Source organism: Saccostrea echinata, unplaced genomic scaffold (assembly GCF_033153115.1).
Source record: "Saccostrea echinata isolate AGI-Se365-2 ecotype Australia unplaced genomic scaffold, CSIRO_AGI_Sech_v1 ptg000054l, whole genome shotgun sequence".
Classification (NCBI taxonomy): Eukaryota; Metazoa; Mollusca; class Bivalvia; order Ostreida; family Ostreidae; genus Saccostrea; species Saccostrea echinata.
Window position 1 is genome coordinate 17,424,265 of NW_026889803.1, and position 16,945 is coordinate 17,441,209.

The following is a 16,945-nucleotide window of genomic DNA, read 5'->3' on the forward strand; positions in this document are numbered from 1 at the left end:
TAACATCTCAAGATTGTAGTGACTTGACGTCATTTTCCATTATGACGTCATATTTTAGTAGTTCAGAGATGTGAAGGCACAGAGTGCACTGTGATATTCTACGGGAAGCCTTAACCTACCTGCAAGAAATATTGAATTGCACTCCTGACATTTTTAGCATCATTTTTGAACATAACTTTTTTGTGAATTGAGATTTCAATGAGATATTTGGCAGGTATTTAGACACTATCTAAAGACATCTGCTGAGACAGAGAAATTTATTCCCATTGTCTGTCCTTTAATGCAGGTTGATAAAATATGAGTTTGGTCATTTTTTTTTTAATTCACCCTCAGATATTTTGCATGCATGTCACTATTCTGAATATCCATTGTTTTATTATTTTTAATGTAATAATTTCTCCAAGAGTCATACAAACTTTCTATAATGCCTAATTTTAATGTTAAATTGTAAAGGATTTTCATTCAAGTGAGGGAAGAAAAGTATAAGATTTATCCAAAAAGTTACTTTAGCTCCTGTTCTATCTGTCCACTAAAGTTTTGTTTGCAAAATCTCTAGTTATCACTGTCTAAATTTGAAAAGTGTATTGGTTGTTCTATATATGCAAATAAATAAACTTCTAAAGTAGACAGTCAAGTTTAACATATTTAAGTATTTTTTGTCAATATGGTTTAAATGACTTAGATTGTATAGTATGTAAATGTCACCTTCTGTGTTAAATGTAAATTAAAAGTTCAAATGTAAATGATTTAAAAATTAAAATGTTAAATTTCTGATGTAAACGTAAACAGTTACAAGGATCAATCTATCTTCATTTATTTTATTGATAAACTTAAAAAATATATATAAATGTGTAATATGGTATACCAACGTTGCCATGTAGTTAGTTACTAAAGTAAAGTATGGCCAACCTTTGATATAATGTAGTGTTAGGTAATGTACACTGTTGAGTAATGAAGATATTTCATCGGTTAAAAGATATGTTTATATAGGCAACTATTTTATATCTTGATAAAAAAAATTTTGATTTTGACTTTTGATTAATGTTTCTGTTTTATATTTATAGCACAAACATTAAATGTCTCATTAAAAGCGTTTACAACCTTTTGCACAACAAAAGCATTCAATTTCCAAACTATAAACAGAATATATTGTGCTTTTTAGTAAAAATATGGAAAATGAAACAGGGAATGGAAGTATTATAAATTAGTCTGATCACTGATATCTGTTTTTCTTACTTTAAATTCAAGTTCTCATTATAATCTGTCACCATTTGCGAAAGGCATTGTGATTACATAATTGATTCTGGTTAATATTTTTATTTGTTCAGCTAAGTATTATGATTAAAGTTTTTAAAACAGTTATTTAAGTACTTACAAACTGAAGTAAGAAGAATATTGAGAATTTAATTATGCTGTTAAAATGTGCTATTTTGAAAAAATTTATGTAATTTGAACCTTTTGGATCATTTTGAATGAAACAAAGTATTAAATTGTTTCAGAAGAAAGACTTCAGTGCAATCATATATATCGTATTATATATAAGGAATCAATATTGTACAGGACGACAATAATGTAATTCTGCTTCAACCAAAGCTTAAGAATAGTTCTTCCATTGCAAAAATGATCAACAGTAGTTTATAATAAACGTACTTTTTTCTGACATTGAAATAGTTAATTACAATTTTGCAACAATAATTTCCGACTTCAAAGTTGCAGCTCATATTGCTTGGAGTAATCATCCCCCTTTCATATTTTGAAAGGGTGAGGCAAGGCTTCTCAAACATTAAACTGAATTAGATTTCAAAATTTTAATTCTATATTCATGTTATAATTTTGATCAAATTGTAAACTTTTCATGAACAAATAATGAAGGTTGGTTAAAAAAAATGTTCCAAAACAATCAAAATTATTAATTTGCAAGTTTTATGCTTCAGATGCGTCTTCTTTTTGTCCTTTTGTCTTTTTTCTCCATTTTGACGAAAGTCCAACTACTGACATGGAAACTAAACGAAAAGTAAAAAAAAAAATAATTCGATTACTGATTGATTTCCTATATACCCTGCTTTCCATATTAATTTTGCTACTCTAATACATATACAGCAATTTTCTTTCGTAATTTAATTCTTCTGAACCTTTTTCGAATTTAAAAAATATTTGTTTGTAGTTGTCTTACTTTTTCCCTTTCCTATCAAATAAGCTAATTGAGAATTGCATGGTTTTCAGTAGGTAAAATATAAAGAACGAGTGCACTTATGGGCCCCGGTAAAATGTGAAAAAATGAAAAATCAAATTAAGCATAATTTTTCATCTCAGATCATTAATTGATATCTAAACCATAAGATTCAACAAATTTTATCGGTGAAATTCATGAATATACAAAGAGCAAAGCCATACAATGTGGTAGGGGTCAGCCGACATTCGTGATTTTCTATTGTAAATCGAGGACGGTCATTCATTTCAAAGCTTTTGTTTACTGTCAGCCTAACGTTGTACAAACTTGTGCGAACGACAAGAAGCGCATTATACATTTATAAAACTTGTGTGAAAGTAGGACATTTGTACAAGATTAGGCTTGTACTTAAAATACTAAAAATGTATGAAAAGTTCAATGTTTTTCCAATAGCAAACAAGAGCTATTTACCTGTATGACCTTTGTTGAACCCATCCGTGGAATAAATTATTTAAAATACCGGTAGTCACGTGAGTTCTACCCAGGTAAATATTTCCACTGTAAAAGATAGCCACGTTTTGTATCATTATATCGAAGACGTGCCGCATAGAGAAGTTTGGATGTATTTGGTTTTATGAACAAGGGAGGGTTAGGAGAGTTTAGTGTCGTTAAGAAATCAGCATACATAAAAGCGTCAATTGAAACATTTTTAACATTCATGCAAGACAATGGTACCGGTAATGAAAGCCACCTATATACACTTTTTTTCATTTAAGACTTAAAGGAATTAATGTTAATACTTATTGTATTATTTCAAATGCAAGCGTGCAAATTTCTTAGTTTGATCACTATGGCTACAGGCATCTATACAACTTCGATTTTTTTTTCTCAGGTAAAATAGCGCAAGATTATCATTCGGAAAACGCGTCTGTCAATGATCCACCATCAGATTGTTCAAGTGTCCGATTTAAATGTCTCCTCCCCTTGATTTAAATAAACGAAACTCAAAATAGGTTCGGTACGACTTTTCCGGATTTAAGGTATCTATAGGCATTTAAAAATCTTCATTTGTTTCAAATCCATGCTGATTTAGGTGATGTTTTAACGTGATTTTAATTAGAAATATCCACTTGTGTTTAACTATTACCAAAAAAGAACAATTTGGTAATATCTTCTGAAGTCAAACGGCACTGAAAAAGGGCCCATTAAGCAGTGCTTAAGTGCACTTGTCCTTAAACCATTTATTTTCTTAACATTTCACTTTATCTTTATCCCTTTGTCATTTCCTACCTTTTTCCTTCTCCTTTTTTCTTTTTGGTTTCTCTGAAACAAATTTCAGTAACACTGGTTTAAAAGAGATGCAGAGGCTAAGTTTTAAATAATAGATAGTATATGTATCTGAAAGCGTAATTTTATCTTTTAAAAATTACTTTTCTTATAAACTAATTGAAAACAGCTTTGACGATGATCTGATTTTAGTTTGTGTACAACTCCGTTTTCTTAGTTTTCACTTGACAAAATCTTTCATTTATATACAATAAAATGGTATAGTAGGTATTTGAACTTTACCTTTCTTTTTTGATGTGCTCTCTTCTTGTATCAGTTCTTTCCATAACTGTGCAATGTGAGTAGATTTATTATCTGACATTAGTCTAGAGAACAACAATTCTCGGTTCTTTTCCCTCATTAGATCAACAATTTGTGGAAGAAAATTCACAACCAAAATAATGATTCCGTTCAATGGAAGAGTCACCGACATGAACGCTCTGAAGAGCACGTGATCGTTACTCAACAAACGAACAATGGTCGTGGCGATGGTAAAGAGGGAAAAGCAAGTTGCCGACAGCAAAACTTGCTTCACCTCTTTTCGTCCTGTCTTTCTGCACTTGTAGATGACAGATAATGTCATACAGAGGAACAATATGATCCAGAAGAAAGTCATGAAAATTGCATATTCTGTTCTAAAACAATTACATAAAGAATTATTAAAGAAATCCTTTATATCAAGATCGTTAAAGAGAAATTTGCTCTGTTTATCTCAAAACATTAAGAAAAAAATGCAAAGGTGCTAATAGATCTACAAATTATAATACCGATTGAAATCACAACGCCAGGTAATAGATATGTCGTCGATATTTGAGATTTCAAACAGGGTTGGCACGGACCAAGTCATTGTCACAGGATCGCTCACATTCCAAACAACGAAAACAATAATAGGTGCAGACATAACTATTGGAAGATAAGTGAGAGCGAAGTCCCATTTTGGAAGTTTGGTGATGTTTGTCCCGATGATCGCATGAAGACAGGCAGTTTTGTTCAGTTTGATCAGTAGGCCAGTGAGAGTGATACTATAAACGCTTCCTACATTTCAAAGTCCATTATTTTTTTCAAAAATATCAACATTTACTATTTTAAAAAAATCATTAACTTTTCAAATAAAAATATTTATCAGTCTATTTTTTAAATTAGTTTTTTATTATTTAATTTGCAGGAAAATGTTTAATAAACACCATAATTCAATTGGTTGATAATTATTCATTTTGAATAGGATAAGAAACCATATTTTTGCCTACTTGAACGAATTATTGCTCATATCTTTCACAAATGAAATGAATGTAAATATTCTTTGTTAATATTAAATAAAATTTTGATTTTACACTCACCAGGCAGAGCGAGATGAACGCCACATGCTAATGGCGAACCATCAAACAGATACACTGCGGCTCCGAGAATTTGTATCGTTGTTCCAAGGATTATACAAGCATGTCCATCAGCAGAAAGACTAAATATTTTATGAGAGGAAAATTTAGCCAGGTAATAAGTACACACAACTGCTACTCCAACACCAATTATTATAAGAAAAATCGTAGTAAGCCCAACTCCACTTTCAAAACTGTTCACTGTTGCAGGAGGAAGACCGGAAAGGTGTTTGACTCTGTCGTGGTAGTTGGACACAAAGTTTGGGTCTAGACAGGCCGAACACTGATCATTAGGACATTCTGATTTGAAGATTCTGCGAGCACCATTCAAGTTGTACATACTCAATTTTCGTAAGTCTAGAGTTATCTCCTTATTCTGAATACTTCCAATCTAAAGAAAAATATTAATTATTTACTGCTTTAATTTTTGTCAAATTGTCAAATGAATCTAAATATAGCATTCAGCTTTATATTTTGAAAGATAGAGATTTATTTGAGCACTAAACTTGTTCATACGCACTATAAACTATATACCATACATGTTCATGAAATTTTGTATCAACAGCCATTAATAATACACCAAATACCAACTTCAGTTTGAATGATGACAATGCATACATACTGTAACCAGTCTGGGATTTCCTTTAGGCCCATACTGATAGTTAAGGATTGCCATGGGTACTGACGCATTTCTATTCTCGAAAGCGAACTTTGTTCCACCATCGGGTATAACATTTACATGATCTAGCTCGTGTTCAAGTTGCTGATACATATCAGAGGAATTCCTGTGTACACAACTGACTAAATCTGAACTGTTACAATGTTTCGTCAGAAAGTTTTGGAAAGACGCAGATAATGCATATATTCCATTGATTGTAGAAACTACATATGGTGACTGTTTCATGTTAACTGTCTTCAGCATCAAATCCATTGTACAGTCTTTGTTATATCTATTGGAAAATCGTAAATTGCATTTGTGAACATCTTCCCAAAATCTTTTTCCCCATGGTAGTTGTTCAGACCAATCTCCCTCTTCAATGTTAAGGCTTTGGAAGTACGATTTAAACTGTGTGTTTTCTGTCATGTTGTTCTGAAGAATAACCAATCCTACAATAATTTGACAAGATATTACATCCATTTATAACCGTCAACATTTTTTTAATCAGGATGAAATGATAATTTTCAAAAGTGTCACGTTTTAAAGGGGAAAAATACAATTTGCTTGACAAAAACTTTAGACTCCCATTGAAAATCTTGTTAATTAAGAATACCACCCAGAAGAAAGTAATTCTAGTACATGTATACAATATTATGCATCTTCAGATGTATGAAAATTAGCTACCTAATTAAAGATCATGCATTAAATGAGCTGGTTTATTCTATTTTTCATTCGAAAATTGAGGACCAACAAAAATCATGCAGTACATGTATCACTAGTATGTGACAATATAGAAATCTTAATCAAGATGCAAGAAAGACAGATAAAGCTTCATGCTGGCTACATAATAAATGTATTCTGTAACATTTACCCATTGAAGGTTTACTGTATTTGGCAAGGATTCTCTCTACATTCTCAACAGGCTTTGGAATGATAAAAACAAGCCTTCCAAAAGTATTTTTCTCATGTGCTACTTTTAGTAACATTTCAATGGCAACATTTGGAATGAAGACCATGACAACAGTTGCACCATTGTATTGCAACATTTTATCAACAGCCTTGGATAGCTCATTTTCCTGATCTGACATTTTTATTGTATGCTTGGAAGCTAGGCAAATGTTTAAAGGTGAAGCCTCCATTTCCAAAAGATCTAACAAAGACTGATCACGATCACCAAATAGAGCGTGAAAATAGGTCCAGCCAAGCCTCTTTGCAAATTCCATGGCAATGTACACGTCGGAGGATGATGACATAGCGGTTCTGAAAACTCGCGGGAATCTATTTCTATCGTTGAATTGTTCTGTCGTTGCTGATATTATCTTCCAAAAAAAGAAAGCTAATTTAATTTATTTGCATGTAAATATCATTGCTTATTTATCAATGCTACAAAAAATATTTATTTTGTGTTTAACTTCTCTTTTTTAGGCAGAAATGCCTGAAAATATTGTAAATTACTAGTAATTCAATACAGGGACACCGTGAAATGGTTGGAATTTTCTTTACATTTTTTAAAGTATTTCAGAAGTATTTGAATTTTCTTTCGAAAGGATATTTTGGATTGCTTTTAGTATTTCCTGCTTGAAATTTTACCTTTGATCATCTTTTTAACAAAATTACCTAATAGAATTTTTACTTACCATTGGGAAGTCTTGCGACAGGGAATCTCTTGCATTGCTCAATGCCGAGGCCACAGGGTTTGTAAGAGCTCCGACAAATCCCAGTATAGGTTTAGTGAAAGGAGAAGATGGAAGCTTAGGTACAACAAATGATGGTATAGCAACACTCTTTGCTATCGTAGAATCATGGCCACATACTCCAAATATTCCTAATCCTATTCGAGGATTGTTCTTTGGCTGTTTCTTATTTATGGTTTGAATGCTCCATAAAACTGAAGACGCAACTTCAAAATGGTCTAGAATGAGGGTATTTGAACATGTACCATTGCTCATTTCAAACAATTCTAGAAAGGCATAAATCATAACGTCACCTGGAATGAACGTATACAGCATTTCAGCCATGCCTACTCTTAGAGAATAACAATCTCTCCCGTTACAGGGCTGGAGATTGTTTTGTAACATTGACTTTGGTATTTTCAATGTGTCATTATTTATCATAGTTTTGCCTTCCAGCCACATTCCGATCTACAAACAGAAGTTAAATTTAAATAACAATTATGCATTCAAATCTTTCTACAAATGACAAATGCAAGAGACTTAAATTCAGGACGTGAAATATACATATTGTCTTTGGATGTAAGAATTAAGAAAAAAGTAAATGAAACCTTTTCGTATGTGTGAATTTTAAGCGCTGGATTGATCTGCATGATATAAAAAATATTCTTTCCATCCCCTTTGCTATCAAAATATATTTGGTCGCCGTTGATGTCTTTAACGTGCAACTTTTGAGCAATTTCTGCCAATTTGTCTTTGTTCAAATTAGCTTCGTTACAGTAATCAAGCAAAGGACAGAAGGTTCTTATTAATGCATCTAATCCATTTGCAAGGACAAAAATAGCATCTATGATGTGTGTTTCTCCATGAAGATCAATTTCTTCAATGATATTTTGAAAATTCACAGCGTCTTTGCATTGGGCTTTCCAAGGCTGATTCGCTTCAAAAGTGCAGTTATCTATTTTTTCTACCAGCTGCCTGATGAACAGGTTATTTTCCAATACATCCTGTTTCCTGCTTAGATACTTAAGAAACTTTTCCGAAATTTTTGTTTCAAATGTTATAAGAATTGCATTGCTTGCTACTTCAATGTTCTTTCTAAAGAAGCTTTCCTCAATACCTGCTATCCACGTATCGCATCCAATCCAGAAAACTTGGTTGAACTTTGAATCAGTAAGTCGCTGTAAAATAGCTTTCATGTGATTGCTTTGGGTAAGTGAAACTACAGCTTGAACATCATTATTATTTCCAATAATAAATCTTTCCACAAGATAGTTTAGAACATCAGAATTTCTCATATACGATTCTTCCATTCTCATCAAATACACCACTCTGATTCCCTTTTCCTCTGCAAATTGCAATACGCTCTTCGTGAGATCTGCTCCAAATGCATCGTTGGTGTAAACAATGCCGATAGTATGAATGGAAAGATATTCCAAGACTCCAATTATCGCCAATGTTTCTTCTTTATTAGAAGGAACCATACGCATGAAATATGGATACAGTATCTTGTCAGAAAACACAGAACTAGTTGCACTGATACTTATGGTAGGTATTTCCTTTGAAGAAAGATATCCTGCCAAATGTTCGACCTCGGAGCTAAATGGAAATCCCACTCCACCAATGTAGGTTTTTCTCGTTAAAGTTGTATTTCTTAGTCCTCTCGAATTCAGAATGTACATTTGATGAATGAATCTGGAAGGTACCGTACATGTATCAATGATATCGTATCCTAACTTCAAATTTGGTAAGATGTTTGTCATATTGTTAACATACTCAATTGCAAATATGAGGGCCTCAGTTAACAAAATGTAATTATCTCGCAATTCGCCACACCCCTCGGGAGTGTATGAAGGATAATGGAGAGGTAAAGATCCAATTATTTGAATATCCGTTTCAGTTGGTGATGTAAGTCTTTGGAATTTTACAAATGAACGACAAATGTATGCGAACGCCTCACTCCAAGAAACTGCATTGCTTTTTAAGATTAGATTATTTTTGTCGTATAATTTCATTGGATTCATCGTTAGGTATTTGCCATTATCCATCTTTCCAACCTATACACAAATATATAAAACGTACAAATATATATCTAAATTGTTCAAATTATCCATTGTATATTCGATGACGATAAGACATATTTAGCGAATTTAGAGTTACATCTTGACATTGTGTAAGATACAGAAGTAGTTTCAGGAAGTGTTTTGTTTAAATTTCTTGTGATGATCATTTTAACGCTTCTCAAGACTGGTTAGAAAACAACTTAAGGCCATTAGATAGAGTTACCTGAACAAATCTAGCCATTGCGATATTCCTGTTATTTAAAAGCTGATCTATCTGAACATTGTAAACACTGATTTCTTCTTCTTTCAATCTCATTTCAAAAATCCATCTCGACTGTAAACAAGCATCATCTTCCTCTTTGCTCTGGTAATCACAAGCACTGCTGTTGACATTGCTTAAAGCGTCCATAAGGAATACTGTTGTAACTCTGACTTCCTCCATAATATTTGTAATTGATAGGTTGCCATATAGAAAACTCTCTGAAATAAGATTCGCTGAATGGAAAGAACCAAGGTAATGAACCATAATTTGTTGGGCAAATAAAAATATTACAATCCTAGCAACGACTAAAAAGATTTCTTGGATTCCTGTTGAACTTTTTTATTTGTTTTACCTGTTGCATTTGTGTTTTGTTTTGCCTTTGATCGCGGAATAAAGACCCAACCTGAAAGCATAAAAATTACAAATCAAAAGCCATTGAGTAAGGATAGTATGAAACTGCGTCATATCGTAACAACAGGAAAAGGAACATAAAGTGTGTTTTTTTTTAAATATAAAATAAAAGCATTTTTTTCAAATACAAATTGAAGATTGTCGTATATAATATAAACAAGCTGAAGTATAAGAGAAGAAAAATACCTGGAATTGATTCTAAGGATGGTTTAATTTTTCCTGAATCTTCAACTAAAGCAACGAAGTAAAATTGTTCAAGATCTTTATTTGCTGTCCAGATCTGTACGATACTTCTTCAAAAACAAATTTTATGATATTAAGTTAGAATAAAATTAACTTGGCCAACAACCTGGGAGACTGTTTGATTTAGGTTAGAGTTTTTATCAAATATATTTCAAAAAACTATCTCTGTTCTTAAAAACCAAATCTTACTGTAAAACTGAATCGTCTGTCAATATTAATATTCCTTTCGTATTAGTTTCATATTGAAGTGACGCCAGCAAAAGTTCGATTTCCCTCTCTGAAGTTGAATTCACTTCAAATGTCCGTATTGCACATATGTATGGGGAGTCACGTGATTGCTTAAACGTATTAAGAATATCGAAGTAGTAAGGTGTAGGCTGCAAAACGACTTGGATGTATGGCCATTCAAGCACTTCTAGGACTTTGTATATGAAGTTACCCAGCGTTTCTGTTGTGTATTGTGTAGAAATAATAGTATTATTTCTGAAAAGATAAACATGGTGATAGGGAGATCAATGATGATAAAAAAAAAGGTCAGATTTTTACATTCATTAAACATAAAGTTAAAGCTGTTATGTGTAAAATTTTCTTTCACAAGATACGTGTACATGTATTTTGTAGGGCAGGGACGATACAACTTTTTCTATATCGATACGTATCACGATAACTGAGCCACGATACGATATGTATCACGATATGTTGAATTGGTTATAAAATCTTTTTTTTCTATTGAAATGAACAAAAAATTTCTTCACAAATAAGAATAATTTATTCAAAGAAGTTTTACATCTGTTGTAAAACAAATTTATTTTTACACAAGTGGTGTTAATTATTATGTATTTCATATTTATATTTATATTTAGCATATTTATTTTATATATTAAACAAAGATATTTTTGTGATATTTCGATATTTCTTCATACGTATCGATATGCGTATCGTCTTCACAAAAAAATCGATATCTCGATATATCGTCCCAGCCCTAGTATTTTGTGTGACTTATGTGATATACTACATACCTTTTTCCTTCGAACCCATCATATGTATTCGAAATTATTGGGATATTTGATGTTATTGACAATGTAGAGAAATTTGTTGTTTCGTTCTCTGAGATAAAAACTAAAATCAAAAAAAAATTGTTATAAAACTCAGCAGAACATCATACAGTTGCTCAAATCTGAAAGAAAGATAGTTGAATTTAATATACATGTATTACTAGTACTTCCTTGGATTTTATTATAAAAAAGTAATTATATAATGTCTGTACTTCAATACTCAGTGATGTTTAAATTTCATATTTTGCTGATATCCCACTCATTTGCACACGGCTACCGGTATTCATTATAAAAACACTTTATGCTCCAAGTGTTAGCAAGTTCACATCAAATTTAAATGTTAAAATATAAACCAAAAGTGTCATTTAGAAATATTTCCAAATTATAAATCAATATTCCTCTATCACATGTAGATCAAAATACATTATATACAACTCAATGGCGGTAAGAAATTTAATTTTTAAGTTAATTTCACGATTTTTATTTTGATTGCGAAATGCAAAAAGGTGCACTGACACAACTCTGTACTTGAATCAAATTGTTAGTCACATTTAACTTACCAATTAAATCCGTGTAATTTGAAATATCCTCATCCAAATTATGAAAAGCACAAAAAGTTACTATACCATGGTCTAATTGCAACTGTTTTAATGAAGTGGATGTTTCATTAACAAAAACTGATATGGATTTCGATATACTGTCTATTTCCGACGAGTTCATGTCACAGAATATATGAGATTCCACAATGTATGTTATCATCACTGCATGAGAGGAGTATATAATCAGAATAAATATCCAGAGACTTTGTGACATTTTATTTCCCATTATTGCAACCTGAGAATAACCCAATTTTACGTGACAAATGTAGGAACATTCATGACAGAAAATAAAATCCCTTTTCAAAACAGACAACAAAACAACGATTTTTAAATCGTGGGTGAAAAATGACCTCAGATGAATACATGAACTCGTTTAAGGTACATTGGACATTTAAATGGTTACAAGGGATATTCAGTCGGCTGTTTTCGAAAGTTGTATTACAGAATAAAACGCCAAGTCCCTTAATCTGGGATGGAATGATCAAGTAACAAAAGACCCAAGGGCCACATCGCTCACCTGAGCACATTGTTGACTATGCATTGTCGCTCACTCATCATATTACATGTACAGTGCATACGTTTTTAACAATAGCTCATCCAACAGAGGTCCAGACAAGTTTCTATATATACCGATGTCTTATAGTTAGACTTCCCCCGGATGATTGGCTATATATAGTGAGACTCCCCCCCCCCCCCCCCGGGAGACTGGCTAAATAGTGAGACCCCCCTATTGGGGGCTATATAGTGAGACTTCACCCGAGGAAGTCTCACTATAAAGCCAGTCTTCCGGGAAGAAGTCTCACTATAGAGCTAGTCCTCCCCCTTCATAGCGAGACCCCCCCACCCCCCCCCCTCAAATACAGTTTCCGGAGTTTTTTTCATTTTAAGGTGTGTAACTCGTCAGCTTTTTAGAAAAGTTCAGTCAGATCCATTAACTTCAAAACTATTTATTACAATTCAAGTTTCATAACACATTTAAATTAAACGTTGCAAATTATTCAGCATTCAATTTAAAAACTGCTCATAAATTCATAAAGAAGCAAGATTTATGAGGGTCTATTTTTTGTGGTGGAAGGATATTTAGAAGAAAATTCTTCAAATCTACATTTGTTAAATTTAATATATTGGAACTTTAGCCCCACATATTTTAACTTAGAGAATATTTTCCGTTATGATGTGCTAGGTATATTAAATATAGGTCTCAATTTATATTTTTAGAACAAATTTTACACATTCACTCAACAGATTTTGCCAAGAATTGAAGATATATTAAAGAAGTCAAGATAAAATTTACACCGTTTTTTGCCTGAAAATCGCACATTTTGACCAATATCTCAAAATTTACATCACTGACCCCAACTTTTTCTTTCATTATTTTTAACAACCTGATACTTCCAACCGATCAGCACTTAAGTCACAAAAAGTTTGATACAAGAAAATATTTTATTGCCTACTTAGATTTTTTATACCTCAAATGTGATACTTTTTTAGTGCAAAAAGGTCACACAATAATTAATGCGCATTAATTTGCATGAATTGTTCAATGATAAATATTATTCAAACTATTTTACGTAAAATAGGATTATATTTATTGCCATAATTACATCTGATAAAATATGATAAAAATAAAAGTGATTAACCAAAGAGTTACAATTTAAGTGCAAAAAGGTCAACTTAATTGTACCGTAGCTCAGTAAGATGCACACTGATCCCGCATTTTCTTTGTGATTTTGAGTCATGCTATATGAGGACTTATCTAAAATATACTTCTCAAAAAATCCTTGATATAACTAATTTCACGAGTGACATACCTTAAACCAATTGTTTATAAACTAATGTTTTCGGTGTTTGAATAAAAGTTCTCCTTCATATAAATTAATGATTAAAACATGTTAATAGCGTTTCAATATTTGTTAGCCATAAATAATTTTTGGATTACATGTATTGATAAGTAAGATAATTAAAAGAAAAGGGTACGTATACATACATTATTGTTATCTTTACTAATATTTGTTAGTGCAGTGTTAGTACACGATATTTATACGGTCTATTTTTTTATTACATAAAAACAGGTGATAGTCAGTGCGTCGTGAAATATTTTGGGAAGCAGGGAACACATTAACAATTTTAAATTTGCTTTGTTTTGGTAGCAGAGATTCTCTGTATTTATTCCATTTCGCTTGTTAAGTTTTCGTGTGACGTCACAGTTGTTTTCCCGAAATGGAAATTATAAACATGCAGCGTTTTCATCACGGTTTACACCTTGCTCAGTGATGTTCAGTGTAATATTGAGGTAAGCTTTAGACACCTTTCAATATTGCAACAGTTAATTATGAAAATCAAGAACTTCAGTTCAGTCGTAAATTTTAAAATATTGATTGACAGAAAGTTTTTTGTCGTTGAAACTGTCTTGAGAAGTGCATAATTTATCAAATTGAATCCAAAGTTGAAAAATAAAAAAAATGCTTTAAGAATCTTAAAATCAATTCATATTCTGAAATATTTGAAGAGATACATGTCCTCATACATATTTTTATTTTGCTTAAAAATTTCCTATTTTAGACCCAATAATGTAAACTAAAAAAGTATAAGCCACTGTGACTTACTTTCTGAATTTAATGTAAACTAAAACAGTAAGTTACTGTGACCTAGTTTCTGAATTTGACGGCTTATCATTTTAAAATCTTTTAACCTATATATTTATAGCACATTTTAGGAAGAATCGCCAAACTTAAATTGTTGATGCATCTTTGGGCTCAGGGATTTGTCAATTCAAAAATAAGGTCACAGTGACTTACTTGTTAAAATATTATCATATTCAATCCATTGTCAAATATTTAAGTCAAGATACTAGGTGGTTAAGATTATCAATCCTTGTCAGTTGATGTGCATTAGGTCCTTGACATATGTTGACACAAATGTCAGTGACAGTCACCTACTGATATGAATTTATTTATTCTTGTCAAATCTTTTTAGGTTGAACTCAAAGAGGACAAGGATCACTCTCTGTACAACTTATTCTCTGTACAACTTATACATCTTTAGGCCTCGAAATATATTGACCCCAAAGTAGACCACAGTGGCCAACTTTCTGAACTTTACATCTTTTTAATTCCAAACTGTTTTAGAATCATATATTTGTGTAGCCTATGATCATCAGAACTTTTCGTTTGAAACAACTTATATTATAACAGGGTGTGTCAAATAAAATAATTTAAGGTCACAGTGACCCACTTTCTAAATCTTATTTCCATTCCTTTTCCAAACATTATAGCGAAATGTCTTGGATGCTAACATGCTGAGAACTTTGTTATTTGATTTATGTTGTGGCTTTAAATTAGGTCACTGGCTTTACTCTCTGTTTTAAGTCTTGACATTCAAATAATTTTTGTACCTATATGTTTTAATACTATGACACACCGAGTCACCAAACGTAGAAAACTGATGCACCTTGGGCACAAAGATTTGTCAGTCTAGTAAAAGTAAGTCAAAGAGATCTACATTTTAAATTTATCATGTGATATCAACTCTTTTTAGCTTGGATCATCAAATCCTTTCAACTGAAATGACATGCCTCAGGATATGTTGATCCAAAAGTAAATGCTAGCCCCATGGTTTCTTGTTTTTGTTGTGTGTTTGTGTGTGTGTGTGTGTGTGTGTTTCAATTTTCAGTCTAATTTTGAAAGAATTCATTATTGAACAAGACTGATATTACACTTACATGTAATATCAGACAAATATGGATGTACATGTATGATAACCAAAGATAATTCTTTAGACTGCATGAAAAAGTAATTATGTCACGGCAATGTTTAATTCGAACTACGGGGGGGGGGGGATTAAACCTAGATCAAGAGCAGTGTTGTATCATTTCTTAGTAGTTTTTAATAATAGGGGTCACTCTTGAAAGAGAAGTAATTTTTCATTTGTTACCACATTTTCCACTTTTCACACGACCTTAACTAACAAGCATGATATATATTCAAATGTAAAAATGTAAATTAAAGATAATATATATATATATATATATATATATATATATATATATATATATATGAATTAGTATGCCATCATAGCTAATTGATCTGGGAAATTAAAATGAAGTGCGGACGAATCCGTTGAATATACTAAATTGTCCCTGAATATGATCATGTGACGATATGAACTGAGCAAGTTGTCAGTAATGGGTTTTGCCTACCCACTAATCGCCTAGAGGAGATAACTGCTACATAGATAACTGGCCATCAAATGTGCAGTGTCGTGCCACGACTTATCTCATTATCAATGATTCATATTCTGAAAGAATTCAACATATATTGAAATGTAATTTCATGTTTACATCAGTTTTGCTTTTTTTTATTTTTCTCATAAATATATAGCAAGTGGTTTAGTATAAGGCAATAGTAGGAACTACAGTAACTCCATGAGAACTGCATTAATTGTTCTACTACGGGACACCTACATCCCAGGATGATTTCTCAACAAGATTCTTTGCACTCCAATCTAAAACGAGATGGCCAACTGCTTTTAAAGGAAGTATTGATGAACCAAATAGAAAAGAGTTTATTACATTAATAACGTTTTGCTTTTTCATTTCAACACCAATTATATCTCGATTCAATTTTCTTTAATAAAACTATATACGTAGGGAATTCTTGCTATTTCATTTCCAAGGCTTATAGAATGAATCCTCTGTGAATTCATATTTTTGCAGTTTAGAATATAAATTAATTACCGATAACTCTGTACATGCATGTGCTAGACTGTTTCATCTTGTATAGTATTTATTCATGAACAACATATATAATTGTTTTGATTTGGTTATTTTAAAAACCTGTCAACAATATTAACACTATTTTATTTTAATTCCTAAGTAATTTTTATATAATCAATAAAAACGATATAAAATAAATCTTCTTAAAGGGATTTCCCAACGATGTGTCATGGTTTATGTTTAGCAATGGAAACTATTTCCTAATACAATGTGATTTTAATTTTTTTTTTTTTAATCCAACTTAATCAGTGCAAGGTAAAAGCCAGAAAACATCCAAGGTCGTAGAAAGAGGTATAGCAAAATTAAAAAAAAAATTGTTCCGTTTAGATCAATAAGAATTT

General features: G+C 31.7%; 1 protein-coding gene across 1 annotated transcript; it reads right to left on the reverse strand.

Moving 5' to 3' along the window:
• Nucleotides 1-1,923: 1,923 nt before the first annotated feature.
• LOC133204678 (uncharacterized) lies at nucleotides 1,924-12,056 on the reverse strand. The gene is made up of 15 exons (XM_061340424.1): nucleotides 11,792-12,056; nucleotides 11,211-11,295; nucleotides 10,366-10,659; nucleotides 10,120-10,226; nucleotides 9,907-9,925; nucleotides 9,484-9,763; nucleotides 7,809-9,254; nucleotides 7,165-7,668; nucleotides 6,399-6,846; nucleotides 5,492-5,976; nucleotides 4,834-5,260; nucleotides 4,264-4,531; nucleotides 3,740-4,131; nucleotides 3,461-3,493; nucleotides 1,924-2,003 (listed from the first exon to the last, which is right to left on the reverse strand). The coding sequence occupies exons 1-15, from the start codon at nucleotides 12,054-12,056 to the stop codon at nucleotides 1,924-1,926; spliced, it is 5,133 nt and encodes a 1,710-aa protein (XP_061196408.1).
• Nucleotides 12,057-16,945: the final 4,889 nt, after the last annotated feature.